At 36.8% G+C, this 21218-nt stretch overlaps 3 protein-coding genes and 1 pseudogene across 5 annotated transcripts; all 4 read left to right on the top strand.

Annotated features, from left to right (window-relative positions):
* Positions 1–213: 213 nt before the first annotated feature.
* Positions 214–5059, top strand: LOC107634993 (pyruvate dehydrogenase E1 component subunit beta-1, mitochondrial). Of its 2 annotated transcripts, none has more exons than XM_088483276.1 (15): positions 214–408; positions 570–618; positions 716–769; positions 1212–1292; positions 1424–1450; positions 1530–1592; positions 1878–1964; positions 2563–2688; positions 2832–2965; positions 3311–3383; positions 3499–3564; positions 3848–3886; positions 3964–4088; positions 4169–4283; positions 4479–5059. In XM_088483276.1, the coding sequence occupies exons 2-15, from the start codon at positions 595–597 to the stop codon at positions 4545–4547; spliced, it is 1083 nt and encodes a 360-aa protein (XP_088339402.1). In that variant the 5' UTR covers positions 214–408; positions 570–594; the 3' UTR covers positions 4548–5059. The 2 variants fall into 2 exon arrangements, with proteins under 2 accessions (XP_088339402.1, XP_088339403.1); XM_088483277.1 differs by having other exon boundaries at positions 260–408; positions 556–618; positions 4479–4812.
* Positions 5060–6810: 1751 nt separating this feature from the next.
* On the top strand, positions 6811–7710 carry LOC107637085 (uncharacterized). Its single transcript, XM_016340535.1, has one exon. The coding sequence runs from the start codon at positions 6811–6813 to the stop codon at positions 7708–7710; it is 900 nt and encodes a 299-aa protein (XP_016196021.1).
* A 105-nt stretch (positions 7711–7815) lies between these two features.
* Positions 7816–8479, top strand: LOC148569278 (uncharacterized). Its single transcript, XM_088484976.1, has 2 exons — positions 7816–8065; positions 8256–8479. Exons 1-2 carry the CDS (start codon positions 7816–7818, stop codon positions 8477–8479), a joined length of 474 nt encoding a protein of 157 aa, XP_088341102.1.
* Positions 8480–14180: 5701 nt separating this feature from the next.
* Positions 14181–19952, top strand: LOC107634992 (DEAD-box ATP-dependent RNA helicase 50-like; annotated as a pseudogene). The gene is made up of 9 exons (XR_015881014.1): positions 14181–14387; positions 15320–15512; positions 15742–16070; positions 17174–17368; positions 17847–18034; positions 18553–18766; positions 19118–19249; positions 19352–19527; positions 19614–19952. The product of XR_015881014.1 is annotated as a DEAD-box ATP-dependent RNA helicase 50-like (transcript).
* Positions 19953–21218: the final 1266 nt, after the last annotated feature.

The raw sequence follows: 21218 nt of genomic DNA on the forward strand, positions 1-21218 counted from the left end.
ACACGTATCTCATTCTGTGTCTTATTTCATTTATAGTGTAAACGAGATGCATATACTCTTATTTCGTAGTGTAAACGAGATAATTAAAATATATTTTAATAAAATATTTATTTTATTTATTTCAAAAAAAAATTATTTTTAGAGTTTGATGTATTGAAATTATTGTCGGAAGATGCACGGGAAAAACAAAAACTAGCGACAATGCGACATATCAAAATTAAATTATTGTTTTTAATATATTTACTAAATTACTAATACTATATACAGCGATAATGAAGCTGCGGGTAGAAAACATTTTTAATAAATATATAATAAACTTAGGAGCTTGTGGGATTTGGTGTGGCTTCATTCCATTTGGCGAGCGGAGATCGGAATCGGATTCTATCAGACACAGAGAGATCGACGCGGGTACATCTTCCACTTCCTCCTCTTATTACTATTCCACATCTTTTAGGGTTTCATTCATTCAATTCTCGCCTCTCTGTATGATTCCTCTCATCTAGATTCATGTTCCTTAATTGATTTGTAAAGAATGCTGTTTGTTGATGGATTAAGGTTTCTGTGAATAGGCTTGCTTCGTTTCAACATAGCAAGATGTTGCGTGCTATAAGGCATAAGGTACGTGCCATGTGGCATCTCCTACGTGCGTTTCACTGATTCAATTTGTGCTTGGAAGCATCTCATATTTGGTTCTTTTTTTTTTTTTTTTTTGCAGAATATTCTACCTGCCTTCTCTGCATTTAGAGCTTTCTCTTCTTCTGCTAAAGAGGTATGCTTTCATTTCAGTATTTCACATTTAACTCCATGCTTGTTTTTTGCTTTTGAAACACAAAATATCTATCTAATCCTGTTGAGTAAGAACACACCAACTAAACGAGTTGTGCGTGTGTAGGACACTTGTCAGTATCCAGCACTCAACTAGTTGATTAATGTAGTGTTAAACTGTTAATAGGGTTCGGAATCGCCCCTATTGGTTGATTGAATATTAATAGTAGTGAATGTAGGTAGTTTGACATGTATAAATACTTGAATATCCTATAAACTTTGAATTATATGCATATAGGTATATCCTGTGTTTGTGTTAGCATCCGTGTACTATCATTTTAGAAGTTTGGTGTGTGTAGTGTCCATATCCTTGTTGTGTCAAGTGTCCATGTTAGTATCTGCGCTTCATAGATCTAATCTAATATATAATGTAAATAATATCACAGATGACAGTTAGAGAGGCTCTGAACTCTGCTCTTGATGAGGAAATGTCTGCTGATCCTAAAGTCTTCTTGATGGGTGAAGAGGTAACTTACACACTCAGCTCCATTCATACTATCATATTTTTATTTTGTTTTGTTTTTCAAAGAATGAATTCTTGTTGGTCTCTTCACTTTTTCACGTTTCTTATGATGGTTTTGGGTGTATGTAAGTGCAGGTTGGGGAATACCAGGGTGCATATAAGGTTAGTTTATTGCCAGCTGTGTATCCGTGAACTTGTTTTGCTATCAAATGTTTAACCTGTTTTTCTTCTTACATGTTAGATTACTAAGGGACTTCTGGACAAGTATGGTCCTGAAAGGGTTCTTGATACTCCAATTACCGAGGTTATTTTTTTTCACTCAGTTCCTTGCTCTTTGATGTCTTATCACTGTTTAATCCTATTGAAGAGTCATTGCAACTGAAAGAGAAAATTTAATAGTTTGTATCACAACTGACAAGAACAAATATTTTTATATTGGAAGATTTTCAGTTTAAAGCCCAGAGGACTAGAGGCAGATTGCAAAAATTAAACTATCACATGAGGGGATAAATCCTATCCATCATTATCACTGTTTCTGTTTTCTATTAGTAAGGAGATGGCACTAATTTGTTTGCTAAATATATTGCAGGCTGGATTTACTGGCATTGGAGTTGGTGCTGCTTACTATGGTCTAAGGCCGGTTGTCGAGTTTATGACTTTTAACTTCTCCATGCAGGTTAGAGTTGAACTTGATTAAATTGTATTTTACTTTTTAATTAAAGCACCAAATAATTAAATTGCTGTGATGTCTTCTGAAGTTGGCCAAATTCTTCTTGATCTTTTATGTTTTACAATTAGAAGGTCCCATGATATGATATGGAAATTATTGATTTCCCACCTGAATCTGAATTAGAGATAAATAATACACTGGTGAATGGAGGCAAAATGTTGACCTCTATATTGGAACAATAGATTGAATTTATTGTTAACTGTGTAAATCATAGTAGACATACATTCTAAGCAGATATTTGATATGTGGTGTTTGACTTGTAGTTTGAATGTCACTTGACTCCCATGGCCATATGCATTAACCAATTTTAGACCTCATTGTTGGAATTTTGTTACTTATTAACTCTTAATTGCTTGGCATAATTCTTTTAATGTCATAGTTACATATTATGTTAGAATGTAAAATCTCTTTCCTCTTCATTACAGCAATGTTGAGAAAAATATTTGTATCAATGCACGTAATTGAAAGATCACATTACTAGCTTCTTCATTAGGTTTATAATTGATTCCACTTATTGACTTGTTCTATTTTAACGTATGCACAGGCAATAGATCACATTATTAATTCTGCTGCAAAATCAAACTACATGTCTGCTGGGCAAATATCTGTACCTATTGTCTTCAGAGGACCCAATGGAGCTGCTGCTGGAGTTGGTGCTCAGCACTCTCAAGTATGGATCTATTTCTACTTTTAAGCACGAACTTCAATTAGTTTTGCATTTCTGAAGAATTTTGCTCTGGTTACAACCTATTGAGCATAGGTATTATGGGTTTTATTTCTTATTATATATCCTTCAACTTAGTTTTTGTGCAGTGTTATGCAGCTTGGTATGCTTCATGCCCGGGATTGAAGGTATTGTCACCATATTCATCTGAAGATGCTCGTGGTTTGCTAAAAGCGGCTATAAGGGACCCTGACCCTGTTGTTTTTCTTGAAAATGAGTTATTGTAAGTTGTGCTGCGTGATTAGTACTCCTATTTTTCTTTATCTGTCACTTTAGCTTATTTCTTTTGTTTCACAATATCTGTCATTCTCATTTTTCTATGCAACATTTATTATGGAATTACCAATTATACCCTTAATATGTAAAAATATTAAGATTTATTCTACTATTTTCTCTTTTCATTAATTAAGGGTTGTTTAGTAATATTTTTTTGGATTACTCTCTAAGTTTAGTAATTCTGCATTCAAGCAAAGTGACAGATATAAAGGGAAACTGAAAATGAATATTTGAAAGTTTCAGCTTCATTTATTGTTCCAAAATATCTAATTCGTTTGTTTATGGCCTTCAGATATGGTGAATCATTCCCTGTTTCAGCCGAAGTTCTTGATTCCAGTTTTTGCCTTCCCATAGGAAAAGCAAAGGTAATTTATTATCTAAAATATATGAATTATACTTGTCTAATGCTTGTTTGAGTCACAACTTGTTATGCTATAAACTCTGAATCCTTGTTTGCTTAATGCATTTTACCATTAACAGATTGAGAGAGAAGGAAAAGATGTTACTATTACAGCCTTTTCAAAAATGGTTGGCTATGCTCTCAAGGTTGGTTCTCCCTAAAATCCTTTGGTTTGTAGACATGTATTGTTTGCTTTGTATCCAATTTATTGCTTATTATTTGTAGATAGATATGATAAATAGATAATAGGTTTCCTTACACCACCAACAGGTAGTATAAGGCTTGGAAGGTATTAATCCGTCATGTGGTGTTATACAAACCTTTTAAGAACAATCAGAATCCCTTTATTTAAATGGTTTAAAGATTCAGAACCTTTTTCATACCCGAAGAAGATTTAGGGTATAAATAACACTCTTTCTTGGTCTCTAGGCTGCAGAGATACTGGCAAAGGAAGGAATCAGTGCTGAGGTAAGCATCCCTCTTCTCCCTAGCAAAACTGTGTTTTAGTATGAGAAAAATAATGAGAAAAGGATTTATCTACACAGGTTATAAATCTGCGTTCCATTCGGCCGCTTGATAGATCCACAATTAATGCTTCAGTCAGGAAAACCAATAGATTGGTGACAGTTGAAGAAGGATTTCCTCAGCATGGTGTTGGCGCCGAAATTTGGTTTAGCTCTTTGCATTGACCTTTTAGTCTTCAACTGTTAATTCTTGGAAATATACTAACCTCTTGCATCTCTTAAACAGCACCTCTGTAATCGAGGAGAGTTTTGGTTATCTTGATGCACCGGTAGAGAGAATTGCTGGGGCCGATGTTCCCATGCCTTATGCAGCCAATTTGGAGAGAATGGCTGTCCCACAGGTGATTCTTCTAAAGTTTAATCTTATTTTCTGTGAATTTCCCACCCTGATCCAATACAGTAATATATATTTTTATCTAAACAAGATGAAATAATAGCTCTGAGATGATTGGCGTGGTATAAGTTTGCATCTGATTGAAATCAGTTCTAATTTACTGAAGGTTTTGGTACACGTGTCGTGTATTGTGAATCTGTAGGTTGAAGATATTGTTCGTGCCGCAAAGAGAGCATGTTACAGATCTGTGCCCTTGGCTGCAACAGCTTGAGTTTTATTGAGGACTGGAAATTTCTCTCATGTCTTGGTTATGCTAAGTTCTTCGGTAATCCTAGATGTTACCAAAAACAATTTTTTCCCCTCCATATTTCACCATAAAACAGCAGAAAGAAATAGCAAGCGGCGAGTGCTGGTTTCACTTATGGACTACATAGGCGTTGGTTTAAAATATTCTGATTCATGATGTATACTTAATAGTGCAGCCTTAATTTTCACGAGTTACAGATGGTATATAATAATGGCAAGTTAAACATCCATACGCATGGATCCTACGTGTCCTAGTCTCCTAGATGTTCTCTTCGACGCCTCTGGTATCTCTGCTTTTGCAGGGTTTCGTGAAGCCCGAACGAGGCAGTAATAGACTAATAGTAGGTGCCTAGGTGGTGTTTTTTTTTTTTTTTTGGTCATGGTGCCTAGGTGGTGTTTGGTTGGTTCAGCATTTGTTTGGGATTACTGCGGCTAAGAAAAGTTGATTAGCAGGCTTTTTGGTTGATGGGCCGAAAAGTGTCTAATGGGTTACTTTCAATTTTTTATTGTGTGGATAACCGGTGGGAATGAGTAATTGTTGCCAAAATTATGTGTGAAGAGGCTTTGGAGGGCCTTTATGTTTGAGTTGCCGGAAAGAGGATGAGTGATGTGACCAAGAAAATATAATAACTTAATAAGTGTCACAAGGAACTCGTAAAATATTAAATTCAATGGATTTTTTGCTTGTATAAAATATTAAAAAATTTTAATTCTCAAAACAAATTAAAAGACACTTTTTATTTTTTCGTTGAGGTTTTTGAAGTTTGCTTAACAGATAGGAAAATTTATGCAATGTCTACAAAGTTCGTCCATCACATCGGCATACTTGTCTATTTGCTTAAAATTTGCCTGAGTTTGGCAAATTTGCTGACATTAGATATGATTTGGATGGTATCGCTATATTTTTATTTTTTCAATTATTTTAATTTTATTTACATAATTTAAAATTATAATATTTTTAGGTTTTCTTTTTTAAAATAAATGTTATTTTATTACTATGAAAATAAGTGTTTCCATAAAGGGACTATAAAAGATACCGGGTATTTCAAAATCATCAACAAAGGACTAGAAGATAAATAGCTAAAGAAATGGTAAAGTAAGAATAAAAGGAAAATAGCCACATCCATCGGGTATAGCTATAGAGGTTACCCACTAATTTGTTAGCTTCTTGCATTATCTTTTTTAGTTTAAAATTTAAATAAATATAATTTAAATTAACGAATAAATTTAAAGTGATGTTATATTTACAAGTTTTTTTTTGTCAATCAAATTTAATCAAGTTGGTCCAACTACAATAAAAATTACTCTCAAAATGAAATGTGATCTACTAGCGCACAATTCAAAGAAGGCATTGCTGCTATGTTTGTTTGAGAGAAAATGGGAAGGAAAGAAAATAGAGGAAAGAAAATTGGAAGAAAAATGATTATTTTCTATTGTTTGGTTGAAAAAAGAAATTAAAGACGAAAAGTTGAATAGTATAAAAAAGTGGATGGGATCTGCCAATTTTTTTCTCATGTTAGAAAGAAAAGGAAGAGAAAACTTATTATGTTTCTCTTCTTTCAATATTATTCTTTCTTTTTTTTAATATATTTTATAATACAGGGATGGAGTTATTTTTTTTATAACATTTCTTTCTTTCTTATTTTTCTTTCATCCAAACACATATAAGAAACATAAAAATTCACTCAATTTCTTTCCTTTCATTTCTTTCCTTTTTACTTTCTTCTTCTTTATTTCTTTCCTTCCAACCAAACATAGCCACATGTACAAGCCTTTTTATACCTTATGTAGGCTTTTTTATTGAAATAAATAAAGAAAAAATATTAATTCTCTAAATACGCACGGCTGCAAATATTCTCCAAAATGCGCAGCTCCATCTCAGGTCCATCACCCACGAAGTGGATATACACTCCACCTCAGGTATGGTGCCCACGAAATGGAAATTTCATGCCCAGCGTCCGCGAATTGGGCCAAGACCATGATGGTACACGCAAATTGGAACCAGATGGACAACATTAGCAGGCCAGACACGAAATGGACCCAAAGCAGTTGTACTCCACATGAAATGGAGCCCGGAATTCGCTATATAAAGGGGTGTGGCAGGCAGTTTGCAACCATAGTTGGAAATCTTTGTTGTGCCACGAAAAATTTCATCTCCAACAACTCTCTCCTATCTCCATCTCTTCCTCTTCTTTGTAAAATACTGTAGTTGGTATTTTGTTGTGTCTATGGCTATCGAAAATGTCTACGTTATCGTATATTTTAACGGAGACATTTCTCTTACATCTGAAGGTATTACATTTATTTGTGACGATCCACTGTGGATAATGATCCCGCCGCAGACGTCGTTGGAAGAGTTGAAGAATGTGATCCTCATGAATACTGGTCTGGTCGGAAAGAAGGACATCACGAAGTTGACTTACAGAATGTCAGTTGCAGTTGCCAACTCGTTTGTGTATCAGAAAATACAGATTAAATTTGACCAACAAGTTTCGATGATGTTTTCTTATCATCGGAGCATTGGAAGTATCTACTCGTTGGAGCTATGCGTGTGTCTCCAGGATGTTGGTGGAAGCTCCTCTAGTTCCAATAATGTGGTGCAACCTGGGAATTTCGGTGCCGCCGATTTGATGCCATTCCAGGAGATTGTTAGAGCTCTGAGAACCTTCAATGCCTTTATGACGCACAGACAAACTGTAGGAAATCGTTGTGCATGTCCTCCCCCTTCTAACCAAGTTGCATCCCCAGAAGGTATTGTTGATGGGTTGGCAGACACTTCTGACGAAGATGAGATCGAAGATGATAGTGGTGAAGAAGCAGAAGTGGTTCCTGAAACCCAACCCGTTTACTGCGAGAGGGATCTTCTGAGTCGTGTCAAATCGGTTGGTGGATCTAGCGGTACTCCAGGCCGCTATCTGTCTTTAAATTTCGGTGCAATGGGTTCGACCACCGTTGAAGACACACCGAGCAACTATGCTTTGTCTGGTGAGATGGAGCTGGAGGTTGGTCTTAAATTTCTCAATAGAGAAACTGCTATGCTTACCGTAAAGAACTACAACAATCGTAGAAGTGCGGAATACAAGGTTGTAGAGTCGGATCAAGCTAGGTATGTATGTCGATGCAAGTAGTTTGGGGGCCAACGCCGTTGGTTGGTTCGAGTTGCAAAGACAAGGGCCTCCATATTTTGGGTGATTCGAAAATACGAAGGGCCTCACAGTTGTTTGGCAAGCTCGATGTCACAAGATCATGCTCAACTTGATAGCGACGTCATCTGCCACCATATATATCCAATGGTACAAGCAGATGCTACTATTTGCATAAAGGTGTTGCAAGGTTCAGTCGAGTCAGCATATGGGTACAAGGTTTCTGACAAGAAGGTATGGCATGCAAAGCAGAAGGCAATTGCCAAAATTTATGGTGATTGGGAGGAGTTATATGACCAGCTACGAAGATATTTCAACGCACTGCAAGCTTTCATTCCAGGTAACCTTGTCAATTGAAAGTTATGTAAATTTATTAGTTGGAGTCCTTACGGCATGGTTCTAATTAAGTGTAGTCGTGTCAGGAACAATCGTTGACCTCCAAACGCGCCCAAACTATGTCGGCAACACCTTGGACCGTCACAGTGTCATGTTTCATCAGGTTTTTTGGTCTTTTCCGTCCTGTGTTGAAGCCTTCAGGAACCGCAAGTCACTTGTCTCAATGGATAGAACACACTTGTATGGCAAGTACGCAGGGACGTTGTTGATGGGCATAGCACAGGACGGGAATAACAACATCCTGTCTTTTGCAATTGTCGAAAGGGAGAACACTGATTTGTGGTTCTTTTTCTTATCGAATCTAAGGAGACATGTAGCGACTCAACCACCGCCTTGGGATGATCCACCAACCTCATAGCTACTCTAGTATGGTATGAATTGCTGCATGGAAGGTGTCTGAGGTTGGTCTCCTGTCATGTAAGGTTGAGGGTAGTAGAACTCTTTGTGATGTTGAGGTTGTTGCTGTGAATCATGTGGTCCAACCTCTGGCTCATGTTGTGGCCGATCTTGTGCGGGAAATTCTGCCTTCTCGAACCCCACCCCATAAGCACCATGATGTCTTTCTCGTCGCGTTCGTTGGTGCCTACGGTCTTGTGGAACATCAGGTAACCTTACCACCGATGCTCTCCCATACTCTGCCGGTACACTAGCAGGAATGTCATCGGTCCACGGATCATGCAATGCTTCCGGGGCGGATAGAAACCTCCGGGTCCTATCACAGTACCACCTATAGTAATCTTGGCTGGGACGTAAGGTGTCGGCCCGATCAATGTGCAGATGATATGCCTCAGTATGACGGCTAGCCCATATCTCAAACCAAGTTGACAGGTGGACGGGCCACCACCCATCATCGTTTCGGGCCGACTGTCGATGGAATGTATCGATATTCAATGGAGGGTTGGGCGGTCCTTTGTTTTCCCCAAATTGATGCAACACTCTGTCGATATTGAAAATCTCAATCCACCGGAATAATATTAGAGGTACAACCGAGTGGTAGAAGTCTCCGTGAGGATGGCCGAGAAATTCAGCAGGCACTCTCGATAGAATACAAAGATCCATGTATGGCATCCAATTAAACTGCAAGCAGCAGAATATAACGTAAACACATATTAAAAAGAACACCATAGATAAATAAAAACAAAGGATAAACCGTAAATCGTCCACTTGCAGATTGTCCAACCTCAGGCGGTGCCTAAGAAGACGTTGCTCACCGTAGTCATTGTGTCCCTTCTTCCCCGCCCACCTTATGGAAATCCAGTATGTGCAAATAAGTCGTATACTAAACAGCAAATGAAAATGTATGACGTAACGAAACTAAACAGGATATGCCAAAAATTACCACACCTTGTAGCTAATGGAAAACTATGCGGCGTCACCACATCTGGTGCCCAGAACGATACTTGTAATAAATCCACGAAATTAACAACGTATGACAGCCAGCCATACCTTCGACGGTGTAATCTGTTGCCAAGCACATGGCTCGATATAGCCAACAAATACATGCGCTACCCCAACTATAAGTGCTGATGGCATCAAAATCGGCCAGCAAAGGTAGGTAACGAACGTGGACCGTGTTGTTGGCCTTGTCCGGTAGTAGCACGCCGCCCAACAAATACAAAATGTAACAACGGGCATATTGAATCAGGACATCATGTAGTACGTCAAGCGGCATCTGTTGAAGACGAGTTCTGATCCACTTCAACCTTATGTTGTACTTCGTTGTCCCTAGCTACATGTCCGGGTGGAACATCACCAAGTAGCTCTTGGCACCATTGCCATATATCTCTTTGGTGAAACTTGCTCCATGACCTTAGAGTACCACTAACAGGCTCGCCATCAATGGATAACCCTAACTGCATTGCCACATCCTCTAGTGTTATGGTACACTCACCCCATGGGAGGTGAAATATGTGCGTCTCGGGTCACCATCGTTCAACAAATGCACTTATCAGCGGATTGTCATACTCAAAACGCTTTATTAATGATGCATAATAAAATCCTGCTCGTCAGAAATATGGTTCAAGTCTCTGCCGCCTGAGATCCATGCTCGGATCCGTCGACTCCGACGTGAAAACATCAACAAGTGTGCCATGCGGTGTCAGAACACGTGCGGGCTGCAACATCGAAACAGGAAGAGCACACTTAAATTTACATTAGCAAATATTAAATAATGATAAAGACTAATAACAAAATTAACCACACATGATCACTGAAACTAACCTTATGAATCAAATGCGTGGCAATGTGAACTTCATCTAACCGATTAAGATTTTCTTCCACGTTAATACCACCACCATTGCCTATGTTACACTTTTCTATTCAAATCACAACACAAAAATATTAACCCAAACAAACTTTTTATTTTTTTTTCTTCTCCACGGTTTATACTTCTTAACCCTCTCTTCCACTAATTTTCAATGCATGCAACACTTGGTCCCCTACCCGTCTTCCCTTTATATACACACCAATTCATCAACCCCAACCATGCCACCCCATGCACCCAATGCATGCTTGTACGACTGGAGCATTGAAACCTTGCAGCCTTCACCTGAAACCCATACCATTTCGTAGCTGCCGCCATTGGTGTGCGCATTTCGTGGGTGCCGCAAAGGAGATGCTCCATTTCGCATGTGCCAGACACGCCTTGGTCCAATTCGTGGGCGCCGCAGGTGACATGGCCATTTCGCTTCTGCCGCCATTGATATATCCCATCTCGCGGATGCCATGGTTGAGTTGGACTTTAACGCCTCTTTTGTCAGGCAATGTCTCCATTTCGTGGGCGGCTGCTCGGAATTGGTGGGTAAACCCATTTCGTGGGTGATTTGCATGAGATGAAGCTGCGTATTTTGGAAATTAGTTTCATGCATGCGTATTTAAAGAATTAATATTTTTTCTTTATTTATTTCAATAAAAAAGCCCTTTATATAGCACACAAATTTATCGATATAGCACACAAATTTTTGCACATATTACACAAATTTTTGAACAATAACACACAAAATTTTAAAGCACAGCACACAAATTTTTGCTATACCTAAATTTATGTGTATATTCTCTCTCTTTTTCTTCATGGTGTGTAAACTGATCACTATTTCTTACAAGCTAATGTTACATTACATGTTCTATTTCCAAAAAAAATACACACACAAAAGTGTTGTTGACTTTTTAAGTATGTCATCATGGCTATTAACTCTGATGTGCAGTTCCAACCAATGTTTTAAAAATCGAATCGGACGATTTAATTAGGTTAACTGAGAATCAATTGTTAGATCGATCTAGTTGACACCCAAAATTAGTGAAAATTTGATTGAATCAGCGATTAACCAGTAAATCGGATGAATCGGTCCGGTTTTTTGGAGTCCTCCCCCCCCCCCCCAAAAAAATCCTTACCAACCCTAACTAGCACACACTCCCTCCCTCGTCCCTCCCATCACCCTCGAGCTGCAACGCCGGCGAGCTCAGTCCCTCCCTTTCGTTTAGCCGTCGAACTGCTCCTGACGCCGTCGCCGGTTAGAGCCTCGAAGCTCACTCAGTCCCTCACTCAGCTAACGTCTCAGACTCTCAGCAGTGGAAGCACGGTCGCCGGGCTCGCCTCCTGCCTCCATAGCGAAGCTCTGTTCTACCTTCGCCGGTGCCATCTCTGTTCCTCCGTCGTAAGCTCTGTTCCTGCCTCCGTTGCCAGCTCTGTTCTTCTAGGCATTTTACTATTTTTTTAACAATAATTGTTGAATAATCTGGAACTTGTTATGGCTTTATGGGTTGAATAATTGTTAATTAATCTGTGAATTCCTAGGTTAAATAATTTTTTATTATTGTTAATTAATAATTTTTTATTTTTAATTTGTGTACTGATTTTTTATTTTTCTTCTTCAATTATTGTTGTCTGTAGTTTAGGATTGATAGTTTGTAGTTCTATTTTCTTTAATTTCTATTTTGAATTTTAGTTTTTACAGTGATTGACTGATTTTGTTTGATTCTGTTATGGTTCTGCTTTTGTCTTCCGTTGTTAATTTTTTTTATTGTATACCTATTGTTGTCCTTGAGAGTTGAGAACTTGAGATTATTGGGTTGTTGTATTTGGATATTTGGATACTGTGAAGTGCATTTGCGCATATTCCAGATGAGTTAGAAGAGAAGCTGGTGAATAAGGTTTTAAATTGTGAAATCATGTGTTGTTGAAAGATGATACTAAGGAATAAATTTGGTTTTCACGGTTTAATCTTTCTCAGCTGCTCATCATCTTGCTCCATTGTCTGGTGCTTTGTTTCCTTGCTCATGTTAAGATCTTCACTACCTATACAGCTTGTGTTTTGGAGTTTATTGGTGTTATCTTGATCTTCCTCCAATAGTTCATGGTCTTGAACAACAATATTGCTTTCTTCTGGCACCTCAGATGGGTGAGTTTGGTTAGCTTGGCTAATTCCTTCATCATTAATCTCTAGCCTTCTGTTGCTATTTTCATAGCTCTCCTCAGCCTTTAAATTTTTGCTCACAGGATTTTCATTCACTATATCTTCTATAGCTGTTATTAGGTTGTCGGTAAATCTGGAGCAAATTTTTGCGGATTTTAATTATTAATGACAAACTTCGATGTTGACATTTCATGTTTGGTTGTTTCATTTGCTATTTATTTGACTTTTAAGTTTGTACTTAGATGAGATTACAACATTGTGGTTAATGTAGTACTTTTAATTTGGATGATATTTTAAAGTTTATATTAGACTATAGTTATGTTTTAGTGTGTTTATTTATGTTTTACTTATTTTTTTTACTATAAAACGGTTATTTCGGTTAAACCATAGTTAAACCAGTTGAACCACTAAACCAGTGAACCAATAGCTAGAGCGATTATGACCGGTTCAGTTTTCTGAACCTTGATTCTGAGTTCAGTTTGTGTATTAGATTCTGAGTTGGGATTCTGTTTTGAGTTGGGTTGTTGCTTATATATGATTCTGAATTTAGTTTGGATGCTGAGTTTGGATTTTTCTGTTTCGAGTTGCGTTGTTGCTTATATGATTATGAATCTTGCTTATATGCTTAATTTTTCTGTTTTTGGATTTCCTGACTTTTGATGCTGAGTTTTCTATTTTTGAATTCTGGATTTGTGTTGTTGAATATTTGATTGGAAGACTTTTGTTAAATACTTAATTGGAAGTATGGTATTGCTTTTGTTGTTTTCTATTACATGAATGCTTGTATTATGTTCATCAAGTATGGTATTGCTTTTCCTGTTTTGTTCCAAGCTGAAGCCATGAAAGCTATGCTGAAGAAAAACAAAATGGACCAAAAAAATGAGCCATTGTAAGGAGTTGAAGTTGCATTCCTTCAATTACGAGAGATGAATGATCTCACTCTTGCAAATTAATTAATTCGTTTTAGTTTAACTTGGTTTCAAAATAACTATCAATTTAAAAAAAAGTAGTAATTAAAAAATTAATTTATTTTAGATAATTTGTCTATATACATAGAATTTTCGATGAACTACTTTATCTATATATTTATTTATTTTGAAACAAATGAGTCTAATTAAGAGGAACATGTTTATGTATTATCTTTGTTTATCTGTTCCTATAATCTTCTATCTGCTGAATATTGACCGATGTTTCAGTTTGTGTGTAATGGGAAAAAGACCAAAGTCATCATCTTGATTGTAAGGGTTTTGTCAGGTGTTTGAACCCATGCATGCATGAACTCTAGTTTTTAGAAGTTGGTTTGTAGTGCCACTTCTTGTTTGCCCTTCTTTCTCGACTTGAGAGGATTATTAATTTAAAAATTATTGAATTTGTATATTTGAAATTATATATTAAATTTTTAATAATTTAATTATATATTTAATTAAATCGATTTAATTATGGTTCGACTCCGATTGAACTATTAAACCAGTAACTCGACTGATTCAATGATCGGTTCGATTCTCGTAACCTTGATTCCATCATTTTTGGTGGTTAGGGTCCACAGAGAGTGCGGCACGACAATCTCTGAGTGTACCCAACACATTTCCTTTGTGTTCATGGAATGCTACTCTTAGATGCAAGAGTTGCAAATCAACTTTGAATGCAATGGCTCTTGAAAAATTCAGCGATTGTCTTGTCTTTCTTGCAGTTGTCCAGTTTTACACAGGAGCTGTTGCCGCCGACGGGGACAGACCGTGGGTGCTGTCGTTGCTTGTGGAAGGTCTGCAGCTCGGCCCTCATCGCATCGTTCCTCTTCTCCTTGCCGTTGCCCGAAAGTCTACATCCAGCTCGTCGCCTCGCAGTCGCCGTAACGTAGGGTTGCTTGGTCGTCATCCCTTCTCTCTCTCTCTCTGTTCGAGCTCGGTCGTCTCTGTCGCGAAGGTCTGCTCTCTGTCCGAGGCTCCGAGCTAACTTCCCTTCCTCGTCGCCGTTACTTCCCATTCCTCCCTCGCCACCGGTAGGCACTGCTGTTTCAATTTTTTTTTGTTTTGTACTTTTTCTGATAATACCTATTCTGAGTTGCCGGGTTTACTGATTCGGAGTTGCTGATTTTGTGGAATAATAGTTGAATTGAATGATTCGGTTGAATATTTTTTGCCGAATAAATGTTGTTGATGACTAATTTTTTTTGGTTGTATGTTGAAGATGGAAGAATCACAGAGTTCTCAATTTCAAATTCTAAGATTCTGAATTGAGTTTGTGTACTAGATTATGAGTTGAGATTGTGTTCTTAGTTGGGGTGGTTGCTTATGTGATTCTAAATTTAGTTTCGATGCTGAGTTTGGATTCTTTGCTTAGTTTTTTAGTTTTTGGATTCTGAGATGTTGTTGATACTTAATTAGAAGTCTTTGTTGAAATTTTTTGTGATTCTGAATTCTTTATTGCTGATGGTTTGAATTTTTGTGTAAGTTTGTGTTTTTCATTGTTGGTGATTACTTGATTATTAAAGTTATTGTTGAAATTTTTTATTCTAAATCTTTGTTGCTGATGTGATGAATATTGCTGCTGTTTACTTGATTAGAGCTTAGAAGTTAATTAGAAATTTTTATTTTGTGAATTTTTAATGATAAATATGAATAAGTTATGATGTGAAATTGTAAAACTTTGAATTTTATTAGTTTAGAAATCATTGAATTTGAATATTTGAAATTGTATATTAAATTTTTAATAATTTTATTGTATATTTAATTAAACCGATTCAACCAAAATTCGATCTCGGTAAGATCATTGAACTATTGAACCAGTCACTCGACCGGTTCAATAACCGGTTCGGTTCTCGCAACCTTGGTCCCAGTTCCAATTACAATTCCAGACGATGGTGGTGGTGGTACTGGCCATCACTCTCTCAAAGGCCTTTGCTGATTTCTCCTTGGCGCACTACTCCCTCCATCGCCACCATTGCCACCGCCTTCTCCTCCTCTCAGCAACAAGACAATGGTCTCTTCTCTCTCTGTCTGTCTCTCTCTCGTGCATTCATTCAAACATGTGGTCGGGATGACATTTTTGCCAACATATATTTGTTATTTGTTATTATGGTTGGACAGCGGCAGGCATCCTCTCTCTCCCCCTCTCCCTCTCATGCATTCATACAAACATGTGGTTGGGATGACATTTTTGCTAACATATATTTGTTATTTTATTTGTTATTATGGTTGGACACTGGCAGGCATCACAACAAGCATTGATTCGTCCTCATCCTCAATAAGCCGGAGTTTCGGAAGACTGAAAACTGAGAAAGTCAAAGCTCTCGTCCACAGGTCTAAGCAGCACAAAAACAGAAGCACTGACGATGGTCGACCACATGATTCATCGCCAAACCCTCGTTCAAGAGGAGGATGAGGGGACGCTGGAGGATCCTTCCGTTCTCTTAATTCTCAGAAGCTCGCTCCCGACACCAGCTTCTTCAGTGTCAAGTCCTTCAGGGAACTAGGCTGCGCTGACTACCTCATCCAATCACTCCAAAAGCTCTCTTTCCCGCGCCCTTCCAATGTACAGGTACTTCTTTCATTGTTGGAGTGTGGCTCTCATTTATTCAGTGTTATGTGAATCATAGTTACATAGAAATCTGGCATGGGATATGATATAAATATTTTATGTGAAAAATATACACATGTTCAGTTACGCAGATGAAACAGTACGTGGTACGCACGAATTCTTATGCAATAGATTATCAAATTAATACTCAAAGTGGCCCTGAACTTCCAGCCGAGTCATCGTTTCTAAATTTAAAATTGTCCTAAATTTATTTCTGAACTTAACAACGACCGTTGTTAAGGTACTTTCCGGTGACAAAATAATGACGTGGTTAGACGGAGGCCATGCTAAAAGCTATGCTGCAATGGTAAAATGTCGCCATTTCATTTTTGGCGCCCAAATATAATATAAATGACATCCTTTAGGGTATTTTAAGGGATTTTAACTCCAACATGTTAAAACCCCTCAAAATATCAGGCCCCGAGGAAGCGAAATTGTGGCACTCCAATCAACCATCTTGGTCTCACTCATATTGGGGATCAAAGACAAAAAGCGGGTCGATCCATGAAGCTTGCTTTACTTCAATGAACAGACGAACCGAATCCTTCGGTGTAGCTATTTCCTTTTCTCTCAAAAGGTCAGCTAGCTTAGCTTCTCCCAAATTTGGATTTGGATTAAGGAACCTAGACATTCTTGCCAGACATAACAACCAGAACGGGCTAGCTTTCGTTTTCTCCGGGTTTTATCTCCAACATGTTAAAACTCCTCAAAATACCCTAAATGATGTCGTTGATGTTCTATTTGGGCGCAAAAAATGAAACACATTATTTTACCAGTCCAGCGCAGCTTCCAGCGTGGCCTCCGTCCAACCACGTCATCATTTCGTCATCGAAAAGTATTTCAGGGACGACCGTTGTTAAGTTCAGGGACAAATTTAGGGCAATTTTAAGTTTAGGGATGACATTGAGGCTCGACTGCAAGTTCAAGGACAACTTTGAGGATTAACTCTAGATTATCTAATTAGTGAATTCATGTAACTATGATATAAATTGTAAACTGTGTGATTGCTTTTTAGTTTTTATGCTGTGGCTGATTTCTATACTCTATAATTTGATTTCGTGTAGGCCATGGCATTTGCACCTGTTATTGCTGGAAAGACTTGTAGTATAGCTGACCAAAGTGGTTCTGGAAAGACTTTAGCATATCTTGCACCAATAATTCAGCGTCTTAGGCAAGAAGAACTAGAAGGACATAGTAAATCCACTCCTCAAGCTCCTAGAGTTGTCATACTAGCACCAACAGCTGAATTAGATTCCCAGGTTGTTTTGCTTCTCCTATTGAGCCCCATTAAAACAAATATTCACTTTCAAGTCATTGGACCACTTTTAACATTTTTTACCATGTTAAAGAACATAACAGAATAGGAGAACAAGAAAGTAGCCCATGAAACCAAAAAGGAAGATTACCTTGTTTCTACATTATTGTTTAGAATCATGTTGGTTATTCAAGGACTTGTCTTAAATTTTTAGTTACTTTTTGGGTAATTTCAAAATATGAGGTTACAAGAAATCCAATAATAGTTTCTACTTGGGATTCAAAGTATGTCTCATTATTTCACATGATAGTATTTACTTTTTAGCATTTGAAACTCAAGCCCTAAAATCATAATACTCGTGGATTATGAGTATGCAGGACCATGCCAATCATCTGACTGCACAAACACAAGTTTAGAAAAAGATGTGCAGTTTCATCATTTGGAGAGTGGTATAACTTTTGTTTGTCAAAAATTGCTTGCAGGTCTTAGATAATTGTCGATCACTGTCTAGATCTGGGGTTCCATTTAAATCTATGGTTGTCACAGGTGGCTTTCGACAAAGAACTCAACTGGAAACTTTACAACAGGGTGTTGATGTATTAATAGCTACACCTGGCCGTTTTTTGTTTCTTATGAAGGAAGGCTTCTTGTAGTTAACAAATCTAAGATGGTAAAAGTTGATCTCGTTTGGATTGAATTATTAAATACCGTTGGTAATGTCAATATTCTGCTATGTTTGTTTTATCATTAAACTAACAATGATGCCATTATTAATGCCATAATTATGATTTTGCTGACCTAACCCACGGTTGGAGTTAGCTTAATCTGCTATCAACATGCATAAAGCATCCAATATGTGGAATTTACATTCTGTTGGTGTTGAAACTTGAACAATGTTTGATATCTGGAATAGATGTTAGCTACTGCAGATATATAACCATTGGGATAACAAACTTTTCTATTTCAACAATTAAATTTTTTGTTTCCAATACATTGAGTACTTCAAAACCTTAAAAAATTTTCATTATCATCTTCTTAACAAATACCCTTGGAATATCTTTTAGCGAAGTCCCTAATAACATGTACTAGATTTCTATGCCCGTTAGTTCCACTCTGAATATTTGTAGAATTAATGATATTTTGTTTTCCAATTGTATAATTTGACCTAACTATAATAATTTGTTGCAGTGTTGTTTTGGATGAGGTAGATATTCTCTATGGTGATGAGGATTTCGAAGTGGCTCTTCAAAGCTTGATCAATTCCTCACCCATAACTACACAATACTTATTTGTGACTGCAACTCTACCAAGAGATGTTTACAGCAAACTGGTTGAAATTTTCCCCGATTGTGAAATGATCATGGGACCTAGTATGCACCGAATAAGCCCACGCCTTGAAGAGGTACATTCCAGTTGAGAAAACTGGAATCAGTATTCCTGTATGAGTTGAGCATGAGAAACCATTGCTGGACTGTGACTTGTTCTTCAGCTTTATTTACTTTGTTCTGTGATATAGGATATGTCACTGCAGCTTCAAAAATATAAAATTGGTTTCTTTATATTCTAGAAATGCTTGTTCATTTTGGTGTCAAAGCCATGTAACATATAATGCCCTTTATAAATCATATTATAAACTTATAATGCAAGTGATATTTCCAATATAAACAGAATTGATAATTGAATCTTGTACCATTTTAAAGAATCATAAAATTCACGGTAAATGGCCATGCTGATAATTTTCTCATTTGTTCAGATCATAGTAGATTGCAGTGGAGAAGATGGGCAAGAAAAAACTACTGATACAGCATTTCTGAACAAGAAATCTGCTCTTCTGCAGCTTGCAGAGGAACGGCCTGTTCCAAGAACTATTGTGTTTTGCAACAAAGTATTTCAATTCCTATTTATACAATATTGAATGTTTGTTACGATTATCTTTTTCTTTTTATTTATTTTATTTGGTTTATAATTATCTGGAAATAATTTGCAGATTGAAACATGCAGAAAAGTAGAGAATGCATTAAAGCGTATAGATAGAAAGGGAGCAGTTATACAAGTTCTACCTTTCCATGCTGCCATGACACAGGAATCAAGGCTTGCCAGTATGAAGGAGTTTGCACGTTCACCGTCAAAACAAGTGTCCCAGTTTATGGTTTGCACGGACCGGTATTCATCTATTTTAAACTAAGTCTTGCATTTAGAGTTGTTTATTCTGATAATGATGTAAGTAAGGAGGGTTGTTGAGTGCAAAGCATCAAGGGAAATAGACTTTTGGGGAGTGGAGCACGTGATACTGTTCGACTTCCCGAGGGATCCAAGCGAATATGTGAGGCGTGTCGGAAGAACGGCGAGAGGCGCCAAGGGTGTGGGGAAGGCATTCATATTCGTGGTAGGCAAGCAAGTATCGCTTGCACGCAAAATCATGGAAAGAAATAGGAAGGGTCATCCGTTACACGATGTCCCTTCTGCTATTACCTTCTAGTTTTCACCTCGCCGATGCTTTGCAATGCATAAACTCATTTTTAGTGTATGAATGAAGAAAAATTCACGTTTGTTAGTTATGGTGATGTGCAAAATCCAAAAGAACTACTAATTTATTCTCTGCTCCTATTATCTTATATTCCTATCTTATCCGGCAACACAGTAAAAGGCAAAAAGTGAGCCTCTAAAAGAATTGGTTGAATTTTTACCATTTCTCTTTGGAGTAAATTTGTTTTAGGTCTCAAATTAATCCTGAATTTTCAATTGTCTTACTTTTTATGTTAATTTAATATTCATACATTTATACTATATAGTTATGTTTATTTCAATAATATAAATATATAATTGACTAAAATATGTTTTTTTTTTTGTTTTAGTCTAAAACTCTAAATTATGCATATTTTTTTAAAAAATTAAAACTTATTTAAGTCATATCTAACTTCTTAAGAATCATTATCACTAATTAGTTAATTAATAAAATAAATTATTTACATAAAAATGGTTTGTTAAAATAATTAATGATTAATTTTTTTTCATTTTTAAATTTATCATTAAAATCAAATCCTCACACACTATTCATAAATCATATCTGTTGTAATTAGAAATTAATACTCAAAATAATTTTTGAAATTTGATTTCTAACTAAGTTTAGCCTTCAAATTTTTAAATGATTCAAATTGTACTTTCAAATTTTAATGTGGGACTCAAATTAGCTCTTTCGTCCATCTCCAACATTGGAGTGAATGTGTCACGTTTAATTAACACCTGATACTTTTAATTGTTATATGACATGACGAAATTCTTATAGGCATCAATTTAGCCTCCAGGAATATCGGATTTGAACTTTAAAACCTAGAAAGTAACCCAAATCTTCCAAATTGAACCTGTTTGTGGTGAGTTAGGGAGGATGTTGAGGAGGAGCACGAAACTTCCTAAAGCTCTAGTAGATGTCGTTCACATGGTAGTGGGGTGAGGAATGCACATCATGGCCGAGGAGGAAAAATTCCGTGATTGTGGGATGCAACCCATTCTTCGTTGGTCTAGTACAAACGTGAATCCAGAAAAACTATTTTATGGATATCCTAATTATAATGTGAGTTAGTTGAATATCTATTTTAGTTCTATATTGTTTTTCCTTTCAAATTTTTTTTTTTTCTGATTTTTTTTGTGTTTCAGACCATTGGAAAGAGATGGTGTGGTTTATTTATATGGATGTAGGTTATGGTCTATGAAAGAGAAAATGATAATTAAAGTTTGAGATATATTTATTTGCAATGAAATGATAAACCATGTCTATTGTGAAAGCTGTGTTTCTGAAATAAAAAATAAAATATGCAAATTACAAATAAGTTAACTCATTGGCTATATATATTAAT

This window comes from Arachis ipaensis, chromosome B4 (genome assembly GCF_059453495.1).
Source record: "Arachis ipaensis isolate K30076 ecotype BB chromosome B4, ASM5945349v1, whole genome shotgun sequence".
NCBI classification, from domain to species: Eukaryota; Viridiplantae; Streptophyta; class Magnoliopsida; order Fabales; family Fabaceae; genus Arachis; species Arachis ipaensis.